We start from the raw sequence: 21272 nt of genomic DNA on the forward strand, positions 1-21272 counted from the left end.
ATTTATTTGCAACGTACATGCAAGGTTACATCTCGTGTTTACAGTTTCTCGATTCTCCATGTCTAAAAAGGAATACATTTAAAAAATACATCATTATTAAGTATACCAATATTTTATTATATTATCAACAAACGACAAGCCACACTAACATGTTTATTCAAAAAATTTAATCAGAACAGCAACATGTTGAGGTTCTAAATATCTTCGGATTAAAATAGTTTACATATGGTTTGTAACTTTGATTAAACCAGTGATTCGCATTCAAAAATACATTTGTGAGATTCATTTCAACAATTCACAGTACTGTGAAAAGGTTTTAGGCTACCATTAGACATGCTGCCTTAGCAATACTTTAATGACCATATACTAGTACTGTATACTGTGTGCACAAATAGGCAAGTGTGTGTCTTCACCATATCATCATTCCTATGTGAAGTCCAGACCTTAGCTTGAGGACATTTTCTGTATCTGGACCTATTTCGATTTCAGATGAATACCCCTGGCATAGCGGCTTAAAATCGAATTAAAAAAAAATCTGTACTAGTACCTTTATCACCAAAATTTACGCTGTATTTTCTGGACTAAAAGTCCCACTTTTGTTCATGGTTTGGCTGGTCCTGCAACTTGTACTCCGGAGCGACTTATATATGTATTTTTTCACGCCGACATCCGCGAGAGGGCGCTCTCGGCTTGTGTGCCAGTAGCTCCTACTCCTATCACTCCTGCACCACTGAGAATATACGTGACAAAAAGTGAGCTTTGACGACAAGCCAACATAATATCTGAATATTTCGACGGACATGACTCACCTAAGTCGATATTTTGTTGCCTTATACTCCATAATGACTCGCAGAAGTAATTCCACTTCTCGTAAGTGGAAGACGACGGACTTACACACACCCGTTCTTTCTTCTTCTATGGTTTGGAGTGTCATGCGGTTACATCTGCGTGCAGCACCACACGTAGGTGTGCCTTGTGTATTACATAGTTTTCACCCAGTGATGCGTTCCTATCTGGATGCAACTACATACTAATCTGGCACAAAAAAAGACCAAAATGTTCCATGTGGACAGGGCCTGAGAAAGACAGAACACAAATGCCCACAAAAAGAAAATCACACAGACAGCCACAAGAGGGCGCTCTAGGCTTGTGTACCAGTATCTGCTACTCTACCACTGAAAATTCACAACGAAAATGTCAACTCATAAAGACAACTTAGAAGGACTGAACACAAATGCCCCCAAAAAGAAAATAATATGCAGATTACAAGCTGCAAGTAGTGAAATATGCAGCCGAAAGCGCTAATCGAGCAGCAGAAAGAACATTTGGAGTGAACGAGAAACATGTGAGGCTTGTCATCAACAGTGCATTTACGTCTCCACACCCAGGTAGGTGCCAAGGCGACGAATATAGATGACTTTGCGGGTTGTTTAGGATATAGTTATCTGAATAACTGTTAATATGTTAACGTACCACCTATTCATGTTACGTTAACAGACGCCTATTTAGCCTGTTGTTCTCCATTTTATTGTTATTAATATAACTTGCCTTTCAAGATGAAATGACTGTTCTTGGTCTCTGATTTCCTAAAATAAAATGCGACTTATAGTCCAGTGCGACTTACATATGTTTTTTTTCCTCTTCATTGCGCATTTTTGGCTGGTACGACTTATACTCCGGAGCGACTTATAGTCCGGAAAATACAGTAGCTACAAGGTACATATATATATATATATATATAAACTTTGTGTATGTGACTCACATGATTACATTTTTATCCGCTGACACATGTTTATCATAGTATGTGTAATGGTACCATTTGGATGCAGTCTACAGTTAGCAATACCGTCTGTACGCGTGGATCACTTTGACCGGCATTTTGTGATCACAAGCATTCGCAGTGGTAAAATATCTTCCACCCACTGGCCATCAGACTGCAACATCCTCTTCCACAAATTAGCTTCTTCCATTGTGGAGTCCATCCAAACCACATCAATTCCATAACTCTTCCCTGCACAGAAAACAACAAAAGTTATTTATGTAAACATGTTGATGATGGAATTGTTGTATGTACAATATATACTAATAATCTATAATAATCATAATGATTCATAATAACACTCAAAAAAAACATTAAAGGTTATCAGACTATCAGACTGATAATTATCGGGCCGATATGAGGGAATTATGGTATCATACCGATAAATCCGATCGCTCCAATGAGGCGAGATAACCCGTACTGTGCCAGTGAACAAACCAAGCGCTCCTTTTTTCTCCTGCGTGTGACGTAACGGCCTGTCGTAACTTGCCCTGAACTCACATGTAAACAGCTAGTTGTACCAAATGCTCTGCGATGAGAGAAAAAAAAAACATTGAAACGCCACATCGCTACCAGCCTGGGACATGTTGTGCCGCTGCGGTTGAAAAGTGCAAAAGGTTTGCCAGAGACCCCCGTGGCGTCACACCGCCTGCTCCGACCATGTGCCCAAATACAGTGCACCTTGCCGGGCCACGGCAGGTGGCTCCTCTCGCTCTACACTCCCATAGTAGGGAAGTGGTAGTAGTAATGTCATGATATTTGATTAGGACAAATCAACAGGTAGACCAGGTCAGGGTGTACCCTTCCTCTCACCCAAAGTCAGCTGGGATAGGCTCCAGCATACCCCCGCAATCCTAGAAAAAGGATGGCTGGTGGAAATCAGCAGGTACAGTTGGTCAAATCCAAATTTGTTTGAGTCCTTCTTACCTCCATGTGTGCACAAACTACAGTTAAATCTAAATTTTAAAAAAGTACATACAAAAAAGTTATCATTATCGGTATCCTATTATTGTTATTGGTATTGGTTTGAAAAACAAAGATATCGTGCATGTCTAATTCTAAACTATTTAGTATTTAAATGAGTGAAATAAGTATTTCATCCCCTACAACATCCCCAGCAAGAATTCTGACCCTTGCAGTTAAGTGCAAACACAAACAAGTCCTGATTCTTCAGCAAGAAGGACGAAGAAAGGAATGGCTCAAGAAGAAGCACATGAAGATCCTAGAGTGGCCAAGCCAGTCTCTGGACTTTAATAGAAAATCTGTGTGTAAGGAGCTGAAACTTCAAACTGATAGCCTCGAAACCTTTAGGATTTAGAGAAAATCTGTTAAGAGGAGTGGACCAAAATCCTCCTGAGAAGTGCGCAAGTCTGGGGACCAACTATGTCTAACATCTGCACTTGGCAACCAGGGTTTCTCCAAGTACTAAACTACGTTTTGCTTGGGGATCAACTAGCTTATTAGATTAGCATTCACATTGGTATTTTTGTCATCTGACCAAAGCTAAGCAGTCAAAACATAATTATGACCAAGTAAGCACAAAGTTTCTAGACTTGCTAGTATTACGTAACGTAACTCAAATATTCCAAACCAAAATGTTGCCTGCCGACTTGAATATGTTTGTTATTTATATATTCTGCTCCAATTAACCTAACATGCGTGTTTTGGGGACTTGGGAGGAAGCCGGAGTACGCAGATAAAATCCATGCAACAGCTCACTAGTAAACAAACATGGCGTCAATCGTGCGGGACTTCTCACTGTTTCAGAGGAAGACATTGAGCCAAATGCTCTGTAAACATTCCACGATGAGGGAAAAAAACATCGAGCTTCAACACATCAAACCTTATAAGCCACCTGAAATGCCAGCATCGCTGCAACGCCCGGGACTTGTTCCTAACGGCATAGCGTTTGCAAAGCGCCAAAAAGTTTGCCAGAGACAACCCAACCTTGGGGCCACGGTTTGTATTTCTGAGCTGCTGCTAGTTTTTAAAATGTTTTGTTAATGGTAATGATGTCATGATGTTCGGGAAGGACAAATCTACAGGCACAGTTTGGCAGATACAACTTTTTTGAGTCGTTCTTAACTCCAGTTGTAGACAAACTAATACATAATGTCATCAGTTCGGTATCGGTCTTGCGAAGCAGGAAGTTATCGGTAAAAAAAAAATGATCGTGCATTCCTATTAAATAACATTAAACACACACCTGTTCCAAGTCCCAGTCTGATCCCACCGATGTAGTGGTGGTTCCACCTGTCGTGATCCCACACTGTAATCTCCACACAGGCCTCTCTAAGATCCTCTGGTCGGAAACCGTCATACACCATAGTGTGGTTAAACATGGGGTTGGCTGTTCTCTTCACCACCCGGGTCTTTTGTCGGCTTTTGCCATTCGGATCAGGAAGTACAGTGCTGTAGATGCACATGAGGGAATCATTTTAAACGTAGGTCACAACCGAATGTACGATTTTTTTGGCCATGCGATTTTTCACGTCCCGCAATTTGCTGTGTTTTTTTTTTGTTGTTCGTGGAGAACATAGTTGTGGTGACCACGAAGGAGTAAGATCTCGACACGCAAGGAGGACGTACGAAATATCTTGTGCATTGGGTGTCCGCAAGTGCGACATAGGAAAAAAACAGACACCAGCAAAACGTACGAAAGACACATGTTGGCCGCATGAACAACGTGGTTTTTTTGCATGTAGACTGGCCATAGGAGCCCGTACGACCGGCTGTGACCTAGGCTTTAGAAACAAACTAATTAAACAACCAATTTCCAGTTCTAACTACATGTATTTGTAAATTTACACAAATGTATCCTTTTTTTTTGAATGGGTGCTCTGCTCGGGAAGCAGAGAGCTGTCTAAACTGCAAGACTCGGTTCAGTCACGTCAAAAGACGGAGCTCACAGTAATGCATCATCATAGTGTTAGGGTCTGAATGAACTGTGCAGCAAACAGTCAATGGCAGTGGAAGCATAAAAAACCCCAACCCAACCCAGTGTTTAACTATAGAAAGGTGTGAGGTTTCACGGGGCGCTGGCCATCCCGGAAAAGCTACACAGGAAAAAGAGCATGATGATGCCAAGATCCTGATCTCAAGCAGCAACTACAGGAGCTAGGACTCATTGACTTAGACAGTTGTCACTTCATCCAGATTGGAAGGGAGAATTTGGTCGATCTGCTTGAATAGTATGACACCTTCTTCAAGCAAGCCTTAGATTGATTGTGGTCAGACAAAAGACAAATGTGATCAAATGGTATCATATGAAAGACAATTTTGTCTTCCTTACCGTCCCTCCCGCCCTCCCTACCAAAACCATTTCTGGTTCTGTCAGAGATGGAAGAACTGGAGATAAGCAAGAGAGTATGCATTCCCTCTTGTACTTGTATGGAAAAAGACTGCAGACCGAGGCTCTTTACAAATTGTAGGTGGCTAAATGCAAGAATCCTCAAGGGTGCACATCCATTGTCACACCAGTCAGACTGCTTGACTGCTCCGGCTGGAAACATATGCTTCAGTACCATGCACTGGACATCCCAATGGCAGGCAGGGTAAAGTGGTTCTGCATTCACAATCCCATTGGGGCTCTACAAGTACTCATTAATGGGAAGTTTTTTTTATCAATGATTACGGAACCACATCCTCAAACTGAGCCCAAAGAAAGGCCACTGGATGAGATCATTGGCGTTTTGGGCCATATCATAGGTCATTGCTCAGCTTAGCTTTCTGGTATGCTTAGTCCAGTGACCCCGAGCAAGACTCTTACGATTTTTCTGAATATGGCCCCGGAAGTTTATAGTATCCCACCATTTTACAAATGGATCCATCGTAGGTCCTCTGTCTGAAGGAAGATTCTTACAATCTTTCACCCAAATCTGCACCTCACCGGTCTCCATCACAGATGTTTTCTTACCTGGGGATGCAATAGAAATCGGTGATGATAATAACAAATTTGACAGGGAAGGATGACTTAAAAGTTCTTACTGTGAGATGTTTGTGGTAGAAACCTCAAGGATACTGTCATCAGTCCTCTGCTGTCTGGCAAACTTAAAGGGGAAGGTGTTGAGGTCTGTCCTGACACCTGAACAATCACGTCATTGCACTCTATTCAGACCAATTTTATGGTACTTGCTGGATACTTACAGTACAGTATAGAAATCTATCATATCAAAAATCACTATACCCTGGCTTTTAATGCATATTCATTTATCCGAGTGTTGCTTAAGTCCCATCCTGACATATCCTGGTCCACTTCACCCAAGAAGGTGTTCCGACCAAAGGTGTTGTTGTGCCACACAGAGACGTAAAGACTCTGAGTTTTCAGCACCTCCAACTTGGTTTTAAACTATTAAGCAGGGAATAGAAATGTTATGAAACAAATGTGATGTTCAACTGGTGAAATAAACTCCAACCCAAATGTTATACTAACCTTAAGGATTTCATTGAAGGTAGGGTTTAGGGTCCGTTTTTTAACATTTGTTTTTCTCTTTCCCAGTTTTGTTTTGTCAGGGAGAAGGTAACATTTTACATACCTGCAAAATACAACAACACGACATTTCCATCCTTTTCAAGTTTTAAACAAACGCCTCACAAAGTCATGTACAACAGCACTGTATTTGTTCATTTTGCTATTTCAATAATCGTGTATTACATTGCAGGAACTTACGGATCAGCGCAGTGCCTCTTGGTGTCAGCTACAGCTAGGTCCCTGCAGAGCACTACAAAGATTTGAAATTCTTGAAGCTTTTGAATGTAGTTCACAGCGTAGTGTATGCTTCCTTGGACTTCAACTGCACTAAAATCTAGAGCATATATGCTCCTGGTGCTGCCACTGGCCTGCTCAACAACAACAACAACAACAACAAAAAACTTGTATTTTGAGGTCATGATAATAATGATTTCCATCATCATTATGTAAAACACTCCTGAACAAAAATTTAAGATCCGGGCAAAATTACAAAAGTCCGCATTTTGCGCTGGTGTATTGTAACCGGATTGTAAGTAGAGCATCAAAATGCAAAAAAGAAGAAACAGGAGCAAGAGACAAAAGTTGAGTCATCAATTTATTGAAAACTGCTTTTAAAGTAAAGGTTGTTTACTAACTGATCAAAAGTTTGCAGATGCGGCGATGTTGCAGTATTGTCGGGTTGAAAGATCCTGTCACTATTACACAGAAAAGGGTTGCTTAGTCAAGGGTTGCCTGCTGCAATATCTACACATAGCCAGCCTCCATCTTTAGTTAAACCCTTCTCTCGCAGATGCCGCCTGATGGTAACTGGGCTGCAGTCGGCATCAGTTAGGGCCTTCACTTGGGTCAAAGACTGGCTTGTGTCTTCACGGACAAGCCCGTCACATCCTACGTTCTTAGAAGAAAGCCTTTGCCATCAGGAGGTCATGAGAAAATGACATGAAAAACAAATTTGATCGAATATTATGACTTTTTAAGGCTATGGTCTCGAACTTTTGATCCGCTAAATGCTGTTTTTCAATGATGACTTTCTATTTTCCATCTCTTGATCCTGTCTTTTTGCGTTTTGATGCTTTACATATAATCCACTTGTGCAAAATTTAAATACTATATATATATATATATATATATATATATATATATATATATATATATATAATATTTCCCCCAGTCCTCCGGTTCAGGATTGTATAACACACTTGCATGTATTGTACTGCTGAGTCTGTTTTAGGAATGTCTGGGCTAAGGATCTAACACTTTCTCTGCGATAAATGCTTGTGGAAGATTTTGCCCCTTGTTGACAGACCTGAAGGAGGACGGTTACATCCTTTTGGGAGTCGGCGGGGTTGTGTATAACCTTGAGTTTACCGTTGGTGAGGCTCTCGGCATTTAGCAAGAGCATTGACAGACCTTGGTGGTCGGCAGTCCCTAACTCAAACAAAGTCAACTCAGTCAAAGTCAATTCACAATTGATTTGCTGGAGGATTGTGGTATTACAGGTTAAAATGGGAGTGGTTAATAATGTGTCATGTGGACATATTCTTTGTTAAGCAATAACATGACAATGATTAAGTACATACGTATGGCACGGACGACATCTCAGAGGCAAAACTAATGTTCGATGTGGAACTTCCTGTGTTTCTTCGACTGTCGAATGTGGTCTCAAAAAGGCTGTCACTATCTGCCTGAAAGGTATAGAAGAGCAGAACAGAAATACTAAGTCAAAGAAATATATAATATGGCTATAATATGTTTTCACAATAGCTTGTACAATTTTAGGTGGCAACTTTTAACAATCAAAATCCTAATCCACAATTAAGGGGGCTAACAAGATCAATCAGATGCCGGTAATGTCAGGATTTGTTCTCACAAGGTAGTTGGCATCTCTGCAAATGTTTATGTTTGGTATTAAAGAAATAAAGTGTGTGGTTTTATTAATTCACACTGAAATTTAAATTTGCAATGATTTACCTCAATCTGCTGAAGGACAGGAGTTGACACACTGGTTTGGACCTGGTTCGTTGTGATTTGATGTGGTTTGATTGAAGAGGTTGACAGTGAAAAAGAAGGAACTGGAAAATATATTATGTAAATCTTAATATTCATTTTTGAAATGTATTTTCTGTATCTTTAACTTTACATCATTGCAGAATGCTTTTTGGTCTGTGTACTGTTTGTCCTAAAACTGTACATCAAGAGGATCATATATAATTACCATCATTCACGCTTTGATTCATTTCCTCTCTTGGGTTGTTGATACTTGTCTCTTCCCCTAATACAAGTAATTTATACAAAAAAATAATATTTACAAAACACTCTTTATTGTCAACATATATTTAAATTGTGGACAATGCAGTATTTCAGCAGTATTAGCATAGAACTGTCAGCCCTCCCATTTTCCCTTAGACCGTATTTTGTCCTTCTTTCCCGGTGCCCTCCCGTTTTGATAGTTTACCGAATTTTTCCCAGATTTTACTGTTGGAAATTCCCTTGGAAACCAGAATTTCCCTTACTTTTCCATATTTTTGTAAAAAAAAACCAAACAAACACTATCTTACTATGTTTTTGGTATAGGTCGTCCAGACTCTTGGATGATGACATACATCTTGGAGATTGTCTCACATCCGGGGGGTTCATTAGATAACAATTATCACCGGAACCTGGTGACACAAAACAAAACAGCACAATTCTAGTTTGCTGTACATTCACGTGCCTAGCATTAGGATCAACAGTATAACTGTCCGAATCACTTAAATTGGACATTCTTATATAATTCCATAATAAATGTGTGACATGATCAGATTACGTCAGTATAACCAAAACTATGGTTGTGAAAAATGTATGCAGAAATAATAAAAAAGCTCACAGGCTAAACTTTCCAGAGACAGAGATGTGGACACGGTTGATGTTAGCTGGTTGGTTTCACCTCTACTTTGAATAATACACAATCTTGAGTGAATTGGATTGTGTCCTGTGTCTTCCTGGTGTCCCACAGTGATTATCTTAGCCTCTTGAGCAACTTCATCACTTTGAAAAGGTGGGACATGGGCTTTCTTGTGAGGCCCAAGATAGTGTTGATAATCTTGAGGGATCGCAGACCTGGCAAGACATGGTGAATCTTCCAATTTTCTCTTCTTTTCATTCAAAGAGTAAGACCCTTCAGTGACTGACTTTACTAATTGTAAAGGAGGAACGTCGTTGTGCACAATAAGTTTGGGGTCCTTCTGCAGTGTCTTCTGTGTCCCACACAAGTGACTTTTCCTCTGTCTCGGCACTGGCCTTTCAGGTCGCTCATCGTCGTCAGCTTTAGTTTCTGGTTTAATATCTATTAAAAATGTCCTCAAGGGAGAGCCTTGCAGCCTGGATCTCTTGGGACTTGAGGATTCCCTTGGCAGGACTCTGGGGTGACACGTTTTAGTTGAACTACCCCTGACTTCTTTTGATCTTGGAGCTTGGAATTTGCAGGGACTAATGAGCGATTCTTCTTCTATGACTAAATCTATTGTGATGCCAGATTCACTCTGTGAGGACGAAACGTTTTCTAAAGACTCGGTAGCTGTTTTCTCTATCATTATTTCTGTTTGTGGTGAGAGACTTTCTTTGCTGCTCTCCGCAGAGTATACCTGAACATTCTGTAATACTGTCAAGGTGAGTTCTTCATTTAATTGTTGTTCAATAGGTATTTTTTTGCGGGTGCTTTTTCTCTCCCATGATGCCTCAACAGGTTTTTCCTCCAGGGTGTCCCGGTGAGTTCCAAAATCACCTGAGCTCATTATGTCTTTGAGCTTCTCTTCCGTAAGTTGAGGTACTGTAATCTCTTCCATCTTGAGAGTTTCAGCTAGTTCTTTGACAGCGGAAACCTTTTCCATAATACACTGCACTGCCTCTATTTGCAGATTGAAAGTATTTACAGGTAGGTTTATTTGACATATCTTCGCAACATCCTGTTGTCTTGCAGCTTTCCCCGCCTCTTTATTTCCAATGAGTGTCTGTCTAGGCTTTGGGGAAACACTGTTTGTCCCTGGCTTGTTTTCTGCATCAGAATTGACAGTGCTTGGTTGAAGAGCTTTCTGTTCTGGCCAGTCTGCAACCTGAGAGTGATGAGCCTGTTCAAAGACTAAGTCAAGGGACTTGTCTTGTTCAGGTTCAGCTGAACGTGTGGACGGCGATAAGGTTGGGGAATCACCCTGTTCACCATTCTCAGTGAGATCTGTAAAGAAAACAACAACCCATTTGATCAATCATTTATTTACTGCCATTGCTAAAAATCAGAGTGAATATATTTTTAATTTTCTAAATATGTCACTCAGTACAGCGTTGGAGAAATCCTCATTGTTGGGTTGTTCCAACTGAAACCAAACTTTTAAGATACATTTAAACCAGTTTGTCCGACTTAAATGTCAAATTTGTCATGGAATTAGGCATGCTGGTCACTGCCATTTAACAGTACACATTTCAGATTTGCCTCACAGAGCCAGCTAGCTGGCCTACAATAACGTCATCATTTTTCCGTCCTGTGATTGGTTGATCAGTGCAAAACTATTTGACAAGCCAAGTTAGGCCCACAATGGCTGACAGAGATGGTGAGTATGTATTTTATTGAAATGTCTGGTGTTTTTGTCAAGTTATTAGATAAATATTCATTCTGACCCGCTCCAGCTGATGTAGTGTCGATGTTTGGAGTTTTCTGAACCCTTTATCACTGAGCTGTTAATTTACACTTGTTACATTTGGCCGAGCGCCAAATTTGTGCATCACCCACCACAACATAAATTCCACACAGACATGCTCCAACAGCGATAGATATGTTAAAATGAAAATAGTTTTTTTATACTTTGCACAGAAAACAATAACATACACTGCCTGGCCAAAAAAAGGACACACACTAATATTTCATTGGAGTGCCTTGAAGCTCTACCTTCAGCACAATTTTTGGTCATATGTTGTTTCATTAAATCATATCACCATTGTGGGAGGAGTAACTTTCTAGTTAGCCCAGCCACAATGACAGCAGAAAGCGTTGTGAACATTGTGGACACACTACTCAGACTACAATGAGCTTCCTGTGTTTTAAAGATCAGCACCCGCCACATTGTGGTTTAACAAATGAAAAACTAATCTCTGCATCAGTTTGGATGAAATAACTTAATAACATAATCACCCATGCAGTAATTATCCAATGGAAGGCTCTTACCTATTGGCTTAGTTAAATCCAGGTGCTGATCCTTTTTTTGGCCACGAAGCGTATAGTGTGAATGTTTTGAGTTGATGCACTATTTCTTGACAAAGTAAATTTGCTAAATTGAACATACACTGGTGTGAAAAGGTGATTGCCCCCTAAACCTAATAACTGGTTGGGCCACCCTTAGCAGCAACAACTGCAATCAAGCGTTTACAGTAACTTGCAATGAGTCTCTTACAGCGCTGTGGGGGAATTTTAGTCCACTCATCTTTGCAGAATTGTTGAAATTCAGCCACATTGGAGGGTTTTCCAGCATGAAGCGCCTTATTAAGTTCATGCCACAGCATCTCAACAGGATTCAGGCCACTCCAAAGTGTTGATTTTGTTTTTCTTCTGCCATTCAGAAGTGGACTTGCTGGTGTGTTTTGGATGATTGTCCTGCTGCAGAACCCACGTTGGTTTCAGCTTGATGGCCGGACATTCTCCTTCAGGATTTTTTGGTAGACAACAGAATTCATGGTCCCATTTATCACAGCAAGTCTTCCAGACCATCACACTACCACCACCGTATTTTACTGTTGGTATGATGTTCTTTTTCTGAAATCCGGCGTTACTTTTACAGCAGATGTAATGGGACACACACCTTCCAAAAAGTTCAACTTTTGTCTCATCAGACCACAGAGTATTTTCCCCAAAGATCTTGGGGATCATCAAGATGTTTTCTGGCAAAATTGAGACGAGCCTTAAGGTTCTTTTTGTTCAGCAGTTGTTCTCTGCCATGCAGGCCGTTTTTGCCCAGTGTCGTTCTTATGGTGGAGTCATGAACACTGACCTTAACTGAGGCAAGTGAGGCCTGCAGTTGTTGGATGTTGTTGTGGGTTCTTTTGTGACCTCTTGGAAGAATCGTCGCTGCGCTCTTGGGGTAATTTTGTTTGGCCGGCCAGTCCTGGGAAGGTTCACCACTGTTCCATGTTCCATTTGTGGATAATGGCTCTCACTGTGGTTTGCTGGAGTCCCAATGATTTAGAAATGGCTTTATAACCTTTTCCAGACTCCTAGATCTCAATTAAGTTATGTTTTAAAATTGGTGGGAGGATCACTTTTTCACACAGGGCCAAGTAGGTTTTTAATAATAAAAAGTTTCATTTAAAAACTGCATTTTGTTTTCATTGACTAATATTTGTCATTGACTAATATTTATTTGATGATCTGAAACATTTAAGTGTGACAAAGCAAAAAAATAAGAAATTGGGAAGTGTGCAAACACTTTTTCACACCACCGTAAATAATCTTAACCTTCTTTTCCACAGTCATGCTTGCATGCATTTCGTATTGCATGCCTGAAAATGCACAGGCTTGGGATCTATGACTATATCAGTATCACAAAGGTCTTTAGTATGATTTATGTGCATTCATAACAGAGTATAAAGTAATGCTCTTACCGATAATGACCTTGTGTTGGCCAGAAACGTGCTTTTGAAGTACTACGCACTTGAGTTCAGCCTCCACTGAATCAATGGTATTCTGTTTTAGTAAAGGTATGCAAGCACCTCTGATATTGTTCTCAAGATTGATTTCATTTTGAATATCAGAAGGATCAATCAGGTCAAAGTCCAGCATTCTGTACTCTCCAAGCTCCTTTCCATCTTGCTTCATTTCCTTCTGAAAAAGTATAGGGCTGAACCTCACATTTTTCCTATCGATCCAGGTTTCGGTGTTGCCAACTGTGATACCTGGACTCCGTGGTTCTATGTCACAGTTTGTGGAGCTTGATGGAGACATGTGATTGAGGAAGCCCCGAGGATCTGCAGAGCTGATGTGTGTATCTGATAGCTCATCTACCTCAAAAAGATAGTCCTGAGAAGGAGAAGTGAACCCTTTGTTTTCAGGTATTGGCATGAAAACTGACAACTTGTCAGGGATAAATTGTAGGTGGGCGGTTTCAGAAATGTTGCTGTCAGTTGATGGTGGAAGTTCTGAAAGGAGCAGGAAGAAGAATAATGATAATTACAGTATAACATATAAACAATTAGATTATTTACACAATCAACATTCCAAAGTTTCACCTCAAAAAGCTTTGGAAACCACATGATTTTTAGATATCAATGCATAATTAACTTAACGTTTTATTCACATGGAGTAATTTGGCCCCATAACTATAGCCTAGCTTCTTGCTTTGCAACTGGTGTGTGTTAGATGCAAAACCGAAGGTGTTCATGGCGCTTCTATGCTAATTAACGAGCGTTACAGTGGCAGACGGAAAAGGTAACTGCAGTCATCCCTCGCAACCTTGCGCTTCAAAATTCGTGGCCTCACTCTATTGCGGTTTTTCAGTATATATTAATCAATAAAGCAACCCGGGTTAGTGGATGACTGCGAAGACTATTGTTAAAAAAATATATACATATTTTAGGAAATGTTTACATATTTCCTAAATCAAGCGTTTTCATGCATAAAAATGGTTAAATGAACTAAAATACAAATTGAAAAGAGGCATTCAAATAAGTGTTGATATGTAGTATTCTACACTGGTCACTAGGTGTCACTGATGTGACAATAGCAGCACATTAAGCATTGACATTTAAGCATTGACATTTCCCAATGCTAATGTGTGAATCTATTTTATGTCCTTTTTGTGTCTGAAATGGCTTATTTTCTGGTTTTTATGTCTACAATATTTGGTAATACAAGTGTAAAAGTGAATATGGGGGTGTTACTTCATGTCAAGAGTGCTCTAATAATCTTAAAAACTGTTTTTACAAGGTCGTAAACAAGTTTTTTATGCTCTAACTATAAAAATGTTATCATTTTATCATCACTATACCTCAATAATGTAATAATTACAACCATGGAATTTTCGGAATTTTCATTTCACCGACAACTGACAATTTCAAAATATACATAGAATAGATGATCCTTGTAGAGATCTCTACAGGTTTAGAGAACGAGTCGTATCCAAACAAGCATTCACACTCGCAGTCGCACATACGAACAAATTAGAGTCTCCATTAGCCTAACATGTGTGAGGAAGTCAGAACACTCATTTCTGTCCAGAGCTGCGTTAACATGTCACCACTTTCCTTCCAGTTCTTAACCCCATTTTAGTTTTCACAGCAATCTCCTTAGATGTTTTCTCATGCTTGATGCATGCGACTAATTTGAGCCTTGACTACAGGATCACCGTGCACATGGGATGACAAGCAACTCTTACCACAAGGACTCTTTGCGGATACCGGGTTTGTTTATAAAATGCAAAGACAAAGACATTCTTATACAGTAAGTACTAGTGCGTATCTATTTGAATAACGAAATGTCCAATGAGATCAATAATAGCTTCCCTTGGAAAAAATTTTGCACATCATTTACTCACTCAATTACTCAAAGATCATCTCTCGCTGGGTGTCTGCCAACTCAGGGGACAATGTTTTAATTTGCGACATGACACGAGTTAAAACTGTTTATTCACTGAGCGAAATCTCTGATCTGAAAGAAAAGTTGATGATAAAAGCTGTGGGTTGTTCATTCTACTTTCATGTACTTTTAACAGTCGAGGCAGATACTCCCTTTCATTGTGATCCTTGTTGGTACAGTATATGTTGTAGTTTCTGACTAAAAAGTAGTGCTGTAACAGCCTCCAACACATTTTCAAGCAGCTACAAGTCATGCAGCTCAGATTAAGGACATGGAATGTGTGTTTTTGTAACTCCCTGTGTAATCTGGCATTTGCACTTGGAAAATGATCTCAGTTCACCGCCTCATTTCAGACAGATTTGGAAAAACACAAAAGACAAAGGCATCAGCAACACAAAAACAGACAGAAAACGTTCCTCTCAAGCAATGCTCAAATGAACTGAAACATGATCGTTTGGATTCCAAATAAGTCGGTTAACACATCATTTTGCCATGGCCAGGCTCGGCCTGTAACAGCGTTCATAAGCTGTAATAAAAAAAAAAGAAGCACCAAAAACATTCCGCGAAAGGTGAAGCGCAATAGAGCGAGGGAGCGCTGTGTGCCTCCTGTATGTGTTTTCATAAAAATGCAAACTTACCATCACGTGATGTTTCCATTTCATCAGTTGCTCCCTGGAATTGACTGGTGTTTTCCTCAAGAGTGTGAGGGGTGGGGAGTTCACAGTTAAATGGATTTTTCCTTTGCTTAAACAAAGAATAAATCATTTAGTCATTTAATTTAGGATACATTCACAGTTAACTTTTCCTGTTTTCATCAGTGACGTGCAGTCAGCGGTGGCAGGTGAGGCTCCGTCTCATAATGAAAATGTAAAAACAACAACATAAAATAACTGAACTGTGTTCTAAATGTATTTTCTGTATGATTCCATCAGTTTTCAGTTTTGTTTTTGTTTTTGTTTACCATTTTCCTATGTACAAATAGCTGGATTTGCACATTCTCTGATCAAATACAGGACAGAAAGCTGAGATGAGGCTGCGGTTAATCTCTCCTCTCGGTTTAAGTGCCAATAATATACTGTTGCAGACACATTTACTATAGCTTTATTACCAGTCTTTTTTATTGTATTTATTCTATTTTTTATTTATTAATTGTATTTATTTATTTGTATTATTTTATCTTATTTTTATTGATTTATTATTTCTTTATTTTACTGAATTATTTATTGTGTACTATTATTGTTAATTAAAAAAGGTATTTTTTATTTGTATTGCCTGCATTACCACTACGGCTTTCTACAGCCTGCGCAAGTGATATCATTGTTTTTGCTGATCGGACAATAAAATGGGGCGCTGCAGTGCTCCACCTCCAGTTGAAGGGGCGGGGGCGTGCATGAGTTGGAAGGTGCTTGTCGCAGCTGTCCTTCCATAGAGAGGAAAAGCAAGCATTTTTTGTGTGTTTTTTTTGGCGGCAGCAGCACCAAATAGAGTTACATTTAGCAACAAGAAAAATGCGTAAAATATGTTTTTACTCTCTGCTGAATGAATGAATGAATTTGACTGAGAAGATGGAGCATTATACTGTATATGTCCAAGCGGAACAGAAGGTGACTTTTACCACAAAGTAACAGAGCTTTTGCTGGAGAAGGATAGGGTGCATGTACTTCATATGCAAATAAAAAGTAAGACCAGGAATGTTTTTCAGTTAATAAAAACAAATACACGGGGCGAAGAAGTATTTGAAAACGTTTTTAACAAAAGTGAATTATTTTCGTCTTTTTCTTGTAATCCTCTTAATGAGCAACATGTATTAGCAACAACAACAAAAAACACTCCAGAGGAGTCAGCGCCTCACCAGCCATGACCCTCACTGCACATCACTGGTTTTCATATCACATACTGCACATACTGAGGCCCCTTCCTTTGAGGGCAGTTGCAGTGATGATTTTTCATGTGGTAGGGGTTTCTCGCCAGGAAACCTAGCAAAAAAAAGCACAAGAAAATCCCCCCCATGATGTCAAGACACAACGAGAAGGAAGTTAAGACTGGTTAAAAATGTGTATGTGACTTTCGTGATGGCTGCGATTCTGAAACTGCGGAAAACATGACCACGTAACGCCTGACCTTCTAAGGAGATTATTGTGGATTTCAAAGTATCTGTCACCATGTGCATGACTGCACTCTCCAGCAATTCGTCTGCTTGACTGGCTAAACATGTGATACTGCTCATAACAGACAGCACAGATCATAGGTACTACAATACTCATGTGCACAACAGAGCAGGGATTTTTATAAGGCTGTTGGGGATGTTTTTGATATTTGGCTAACCTGTCATAGTATTTTTTCATGTGTATTAACTGTAATTCCTCACCTTGCATGGCCAGGCTGCCTTTGTGGCTCACATTGAACACCGGCAAGCCCAGATGGGAGAAAGACCTCATTGTTTTTATCATGGAAAACACTGTCAGTCACTGCAACAGATAGACCTATAATAGAAAATAAGCCATCTTAAACATAAATAAGCATACTTTCCGGTGGATATTGTCTCATTATTGCAGTGCTATTATCACTTTCTCAATAGCATTTCAAATCGGAAGGCCGCGAAAACGTTTCTTTCCCCCAGCGGGGGCATGACAGAAAATAATTGAGAACCACTGCATTATTGTAACATCGCTGACACCTAGAGACCAAGGTAGAATACTACTCTACTGCCGCAGTTTGTGTGTGAGAGGCTCACGATGCACTTCAATCGCTTTATTAATAAGCAGAGAACGCGCAGTGAACGTTCACACAGGAGCTGCTGTCGGCCACGCTCTCCACTGCTAACCTGCTGCTAGCACTCAGCGAACAGTCAACTGTAGCTAGCTGATGTCACACACGTCACTTCCCAGGCCCTGCTTCTTAAAGGCACACGCAACAAGTCACAATTACTGTATTACACTTCATGTCACATCTTCTGAATGCCTTATATTTGCATTTTCATTCATTTAGCCATTTTTATTCTTGAAATGCTTAATTTAGGCCAAGAAGACGTACAATTAGCTTAAATATGCATTTTTTTTAAACTCATAGTATATATATATATATATATATATATATATATATATATATATATATATATATATATATATATATATATATATATAGCCAAACACGAAACAGCGATCATTAATTAATTATTGAGAAAAGCGAGTGAGAATAGTATATTTCTGGCAGTACTGAACTTACATTTATTAAGTGGTTTACTTGTGTGCTTCATTGAGGCCCTGATAATGTCCGAGCCATGGATGCGATCCTGATGGCGGTGCTGTTTGGTCTCGTAAAACCATTCTCCAGTCAAATACCTGAGCTGGCTTTTGTCACTCAGTGTGTTCTTTAGGTTTCTGTACACAAACACACAAGCACACACACACACACAGTTGTCTACCAATTATGCCAAAATTTGAGACTTTTCACTGAAGTGGAACAAAAACTGTTTTTGTTTTTAATGGAAGGCGTCGATAAACTTACTGTACACGCTGCTCCTCAGCTTGCTTCAGCTTTGCATCTCTTTTCAACACAATCAGGATAGTGTCCTGTTCCTCCTCTGTTAGGAAACTCAGGTCGATCATGTTGATGGTATCACAGCCTTCATTCTCTCACTGGTGTGCTCCTTTGGAATAGAATTCCAATTCAATTGGGAACGCAAACGTAGGTGTCCTTTTCCATTTCACTTTGAACTTGATGTCAAGCAGTTTCAATAATAATACATTTCCTTTTCGGAATATTATGACTTTATTCCCATAATATTCTAACTTTTTCCCCAAACTAATTTTCAAACAATCACAACTTGTTCATCAGAATATAATTTTTTTCTTGAATATTTCAACTCTTCTACTAAAATGACATAATTTTTCCTCATAATATTACAACTTTATTCTTGTTAAACTGTGACTTTTTTATTGTGAGAATACAAGTTTTTTTCTGTTGATATTTTGACTTCATCCTGTTTTTTGCATTTCTGCTGTTGTTTTTTTTAAATTGTCCAACTATGTCAACTTTTTTCATCATGACTTTATTCCCATATTTATTTTTCTTTATTTATTATTCTTTATTTTTGTAAAAGTATATTTTTTCTAATTTTCCCCCAAATTTATTTGGTTTTGGTTGTCACTCATAATATTAATAATAATAACAGTCTTTTTTCTTTTATATTTCAACTTTATGCTTCAAAAATGACATCTTTCCTCATAATAGTCCGACGTTATTCTCATAAAATTACGACATTTTCTCATTCTCTTAATAATTGACTTAATTTTTGTAAAATTACTGCTGATGTTTCCATTTTTGCTTGTTTTTTTTTTCTTGTTAAATTCTAATTTTACAATGTGCTATGGGCCGACTTTGGACATCCCTGGTACATGAAGTACATGAATGCATACATGCATTCTCCAGGAAAAGTTGTGAAACTTTGTTGTAAAAGTCTGATCACCTTCTGATGAGCTTGGGGGTATATAATCCTCCATCTTGACAGCCAAATTCATTCATTCATTCAGCAAAGCATAAAAATATATTGAATGCATTTGACTTGCTGCTCGTGTAGGTTTTTGCCCTGTATTGGATTAGGAAATGTGCAAATTCAGTGATTTGTACTGGAGAAAATGTTAAAAATGGTTGAAATATTTCAAAAAATACATTTATAATATAGTTCAATAGACAAATATTAATATTTATTTCACGTTTCGTCATAAAAAATCCGACACGGACCGCACATCACTGTTGATTTCTGCCCAGAGATGCATTAATCCTCCTGTCTACCGCCCAAGGGGCGCGCCACCAGTATATGTGGTCTGTTTTGTGTGTGTTGTAAGGCAGGTAACACCGTCTATGAAGCAGTGCGAAAATGTGCTTGTCCTCTTCAGGGTGGTAGGTGAGCTGGAGCCTACTCCAGCTGACTTTGGTGCGAGAAGCGTCCTCAACTAGTCACCAGTCAATTGCAGGGCACTCTCCAATTAGCCAAACATGCATGTTTTGGAGGTGCGGGGGGGAAGCCGGATTACCCAAGAAAACCCAAGCGCAAGGAGAACATGCAGAGATTCAAACCCTTGATCTCCTGACATGCCAGCCACTACACCAACGTGCATGTTGTTTTTCTAGTGTCAAGAAGCTCCATGTGGGGGAGAAAACTTTTTATGCAGCTAAAATAACAGTTCTGTGACAAAATGACAAAACCAGAAAACCTAACAGCAAACTGAATTCTGATACATTTTTAACTGAATAATGCAAATACACGAGTACGACCAATCCCGGCTTGTTGACTAGAAGAGAAATAACAAACCTCGTCTCCGGTAGAGCAAGCAGACACCGAGCATTTGACTCTGCATATTTGCTGTAGTCTCAAAACATCTCTCTGACCAACAAACCAGAATAATACAGACAATACCAACCAATATCTGATTATAGCGTTGAGAAGACACACCCGCATAAATGATAGAATACAAACATGCAAACAGTTTGTGACAATGAAAACATGGTAGCGCGGAATAACTCAGAAAACAGCATACCTTTCACTGTTCCTCCTTCCCGAATAAAAGCTAGTTTGCAAAAGACTTCAGAGGAGCTGAAGGTGGGAGGCGCTTAAGGCACACTCATCAGAGAGCCAACCTAGAAACTAGCCTGCTCTGCTGATGCAGACTGTCCGTATTGTCCATACAGCATTTTCCATTTGCAAAAACAGATATCGCTGTCGATATTTTACAGTTGTCCCTCGCCACGGTTGGAATTTCACTTTCAAAAATATGTAAATTAATAAATAATGGTGTTTTGTGATCGAATATGGCCTATTAGTAAAAAAATATATATGGATACTGAAGCAAATTTTATATATTTTTTTCTTAAATTAAACATTTTCAAGCATAAAATGGTCAAATTAACTAAAAAAATACATATAAGACATTCAGAAGATGCTGTGAATGACATGTAGTATTCTACATTGGTCATTAGGTGTCAGTAATGTTACTGTAACGTTCGGTGAGACATAGAAAAACAAGTTGTTGGCTTCTTACGTTGTCCTTCTTCCCCACTCCATTTAAAACAAATTCTTAAACTTTGAATAAATAAATTAAAGGCTAACTAGTTGGCTCGGTAGCATGCTATCTTTAAAACGGCGGTCGTCTCGTGTCTCTGCAATGATCCCGTAGCCTCCGCAATGTGGTGTAAACAAAGAATAATAGGAGTGTAAAGGTGACTCTAGGGGTGTTATTTTGTGTGTACAGGGCTCTAATAATGGTAAAAATTTTATTTACAAAAGCCATAAACATGTTTTCTATCCTCTAACTACAAAAATATTCTATTTTTAATATTGAATTCTACTTTGCGGAATTTCACTTGTCGCAGAGCTGGAACCAGCTAAC

The 21272-nt window shown here is 39.2% G+C and overlaps 1 protein-coding gene across 4 annotated transcripts; it reads right to left on the reverse strand.

Moving 5' to 3' along the window:
* On the reverse strand, window positions 1–21271 carry sytl2a (synaptotagmin-like 2a). Of its 4 annotated transcripts, none has more exons than XM_054755777.1 (19): window positions 20424–21271; window positions 18391–18532; window positions 18109–18263; window positions 17252–17366; window positions 16781–16859; window positions 15522–15627; window positions 12915–13448; window positions 9157–10500; window positions 8849–8950; window positions 8506–8562; window positions 8262–8362; window positions 7871–7975; window positions 6489–6658; window positions 6252–6354; window positions 6006–6167; window positions 5807–5903; window positions 5630–5735; window positions 4026–4231; window positions 1–2011 (listed from the first exon to the last, which is right to left on the reverse strand). In XM_054755777.1, the coding sequence occupies exons 2-19, from the start codon at window positions 18489–18491 to the stop codon at window positions 1863–1865; spliced, it is 3792 nt and encodes a 1263-aa protein (XP_054611752.1). In that variant the 5' UTR covers window positions 18492–18532; window positions 20424–21271; the 3' UTR covers window positions 1–1862. The 4 variants fall into 4 exon arrangements, with proteins under 4 accessions (XP_054611752.1, XP_054611754.1, XP_054611753.1 ...); XM_054755779.1 differs by having other exon boundaries at window positions 16790–16859; window positions 20424–21270; XM_054755778.1 differs by lacking the exon at window positions 20424–21271 and having other exon boundaries at window positions 18391–20386.
* Between the last annotated feature and the right edge of the window lies 1 nt (window position 21272).

This window comes from Dunckerocampus dactyliophorus, chromosome 16, assembly GCF_027744805.1.
Source record: "Dunckerocampus dactyliophorus isolate RoL2022-P2 chromosome 16, RoL_Ddac_1.1, whole genome shotgun sequence".
Classification (NCBI taxonomy): domain Eukaryota; kingdom Metazoa; phylum Chordata; class Actinopteri; order Syngnathiformes; family Syngnathidae; genus Dunckerocampus; species Dunckerocampus dactyliophorus.

Coding starts and splice junctions, on each gene's coding strand:
- sytl2a (XM_054755777.1), bottom strand. CDS start 18,491: ATGATCGACCTGAGTTTCCTAACAGAGGAGGAACAGGACACTATCCTG. Junction 5,904..6,005: donor AATATGCATTAAAAGCCAGG/GTATAGTGATTT, acceptor GTGATTGTTCAG/GTGTCAGGACAGACCTCAAC. Junction 2,012..4,025: donor CAGACTGGGACTTGGAACAG/GTGTGTGTTTAA, acceptor TTTTCTGTGCAG/GGAAGAGTTATGGAATTGAT.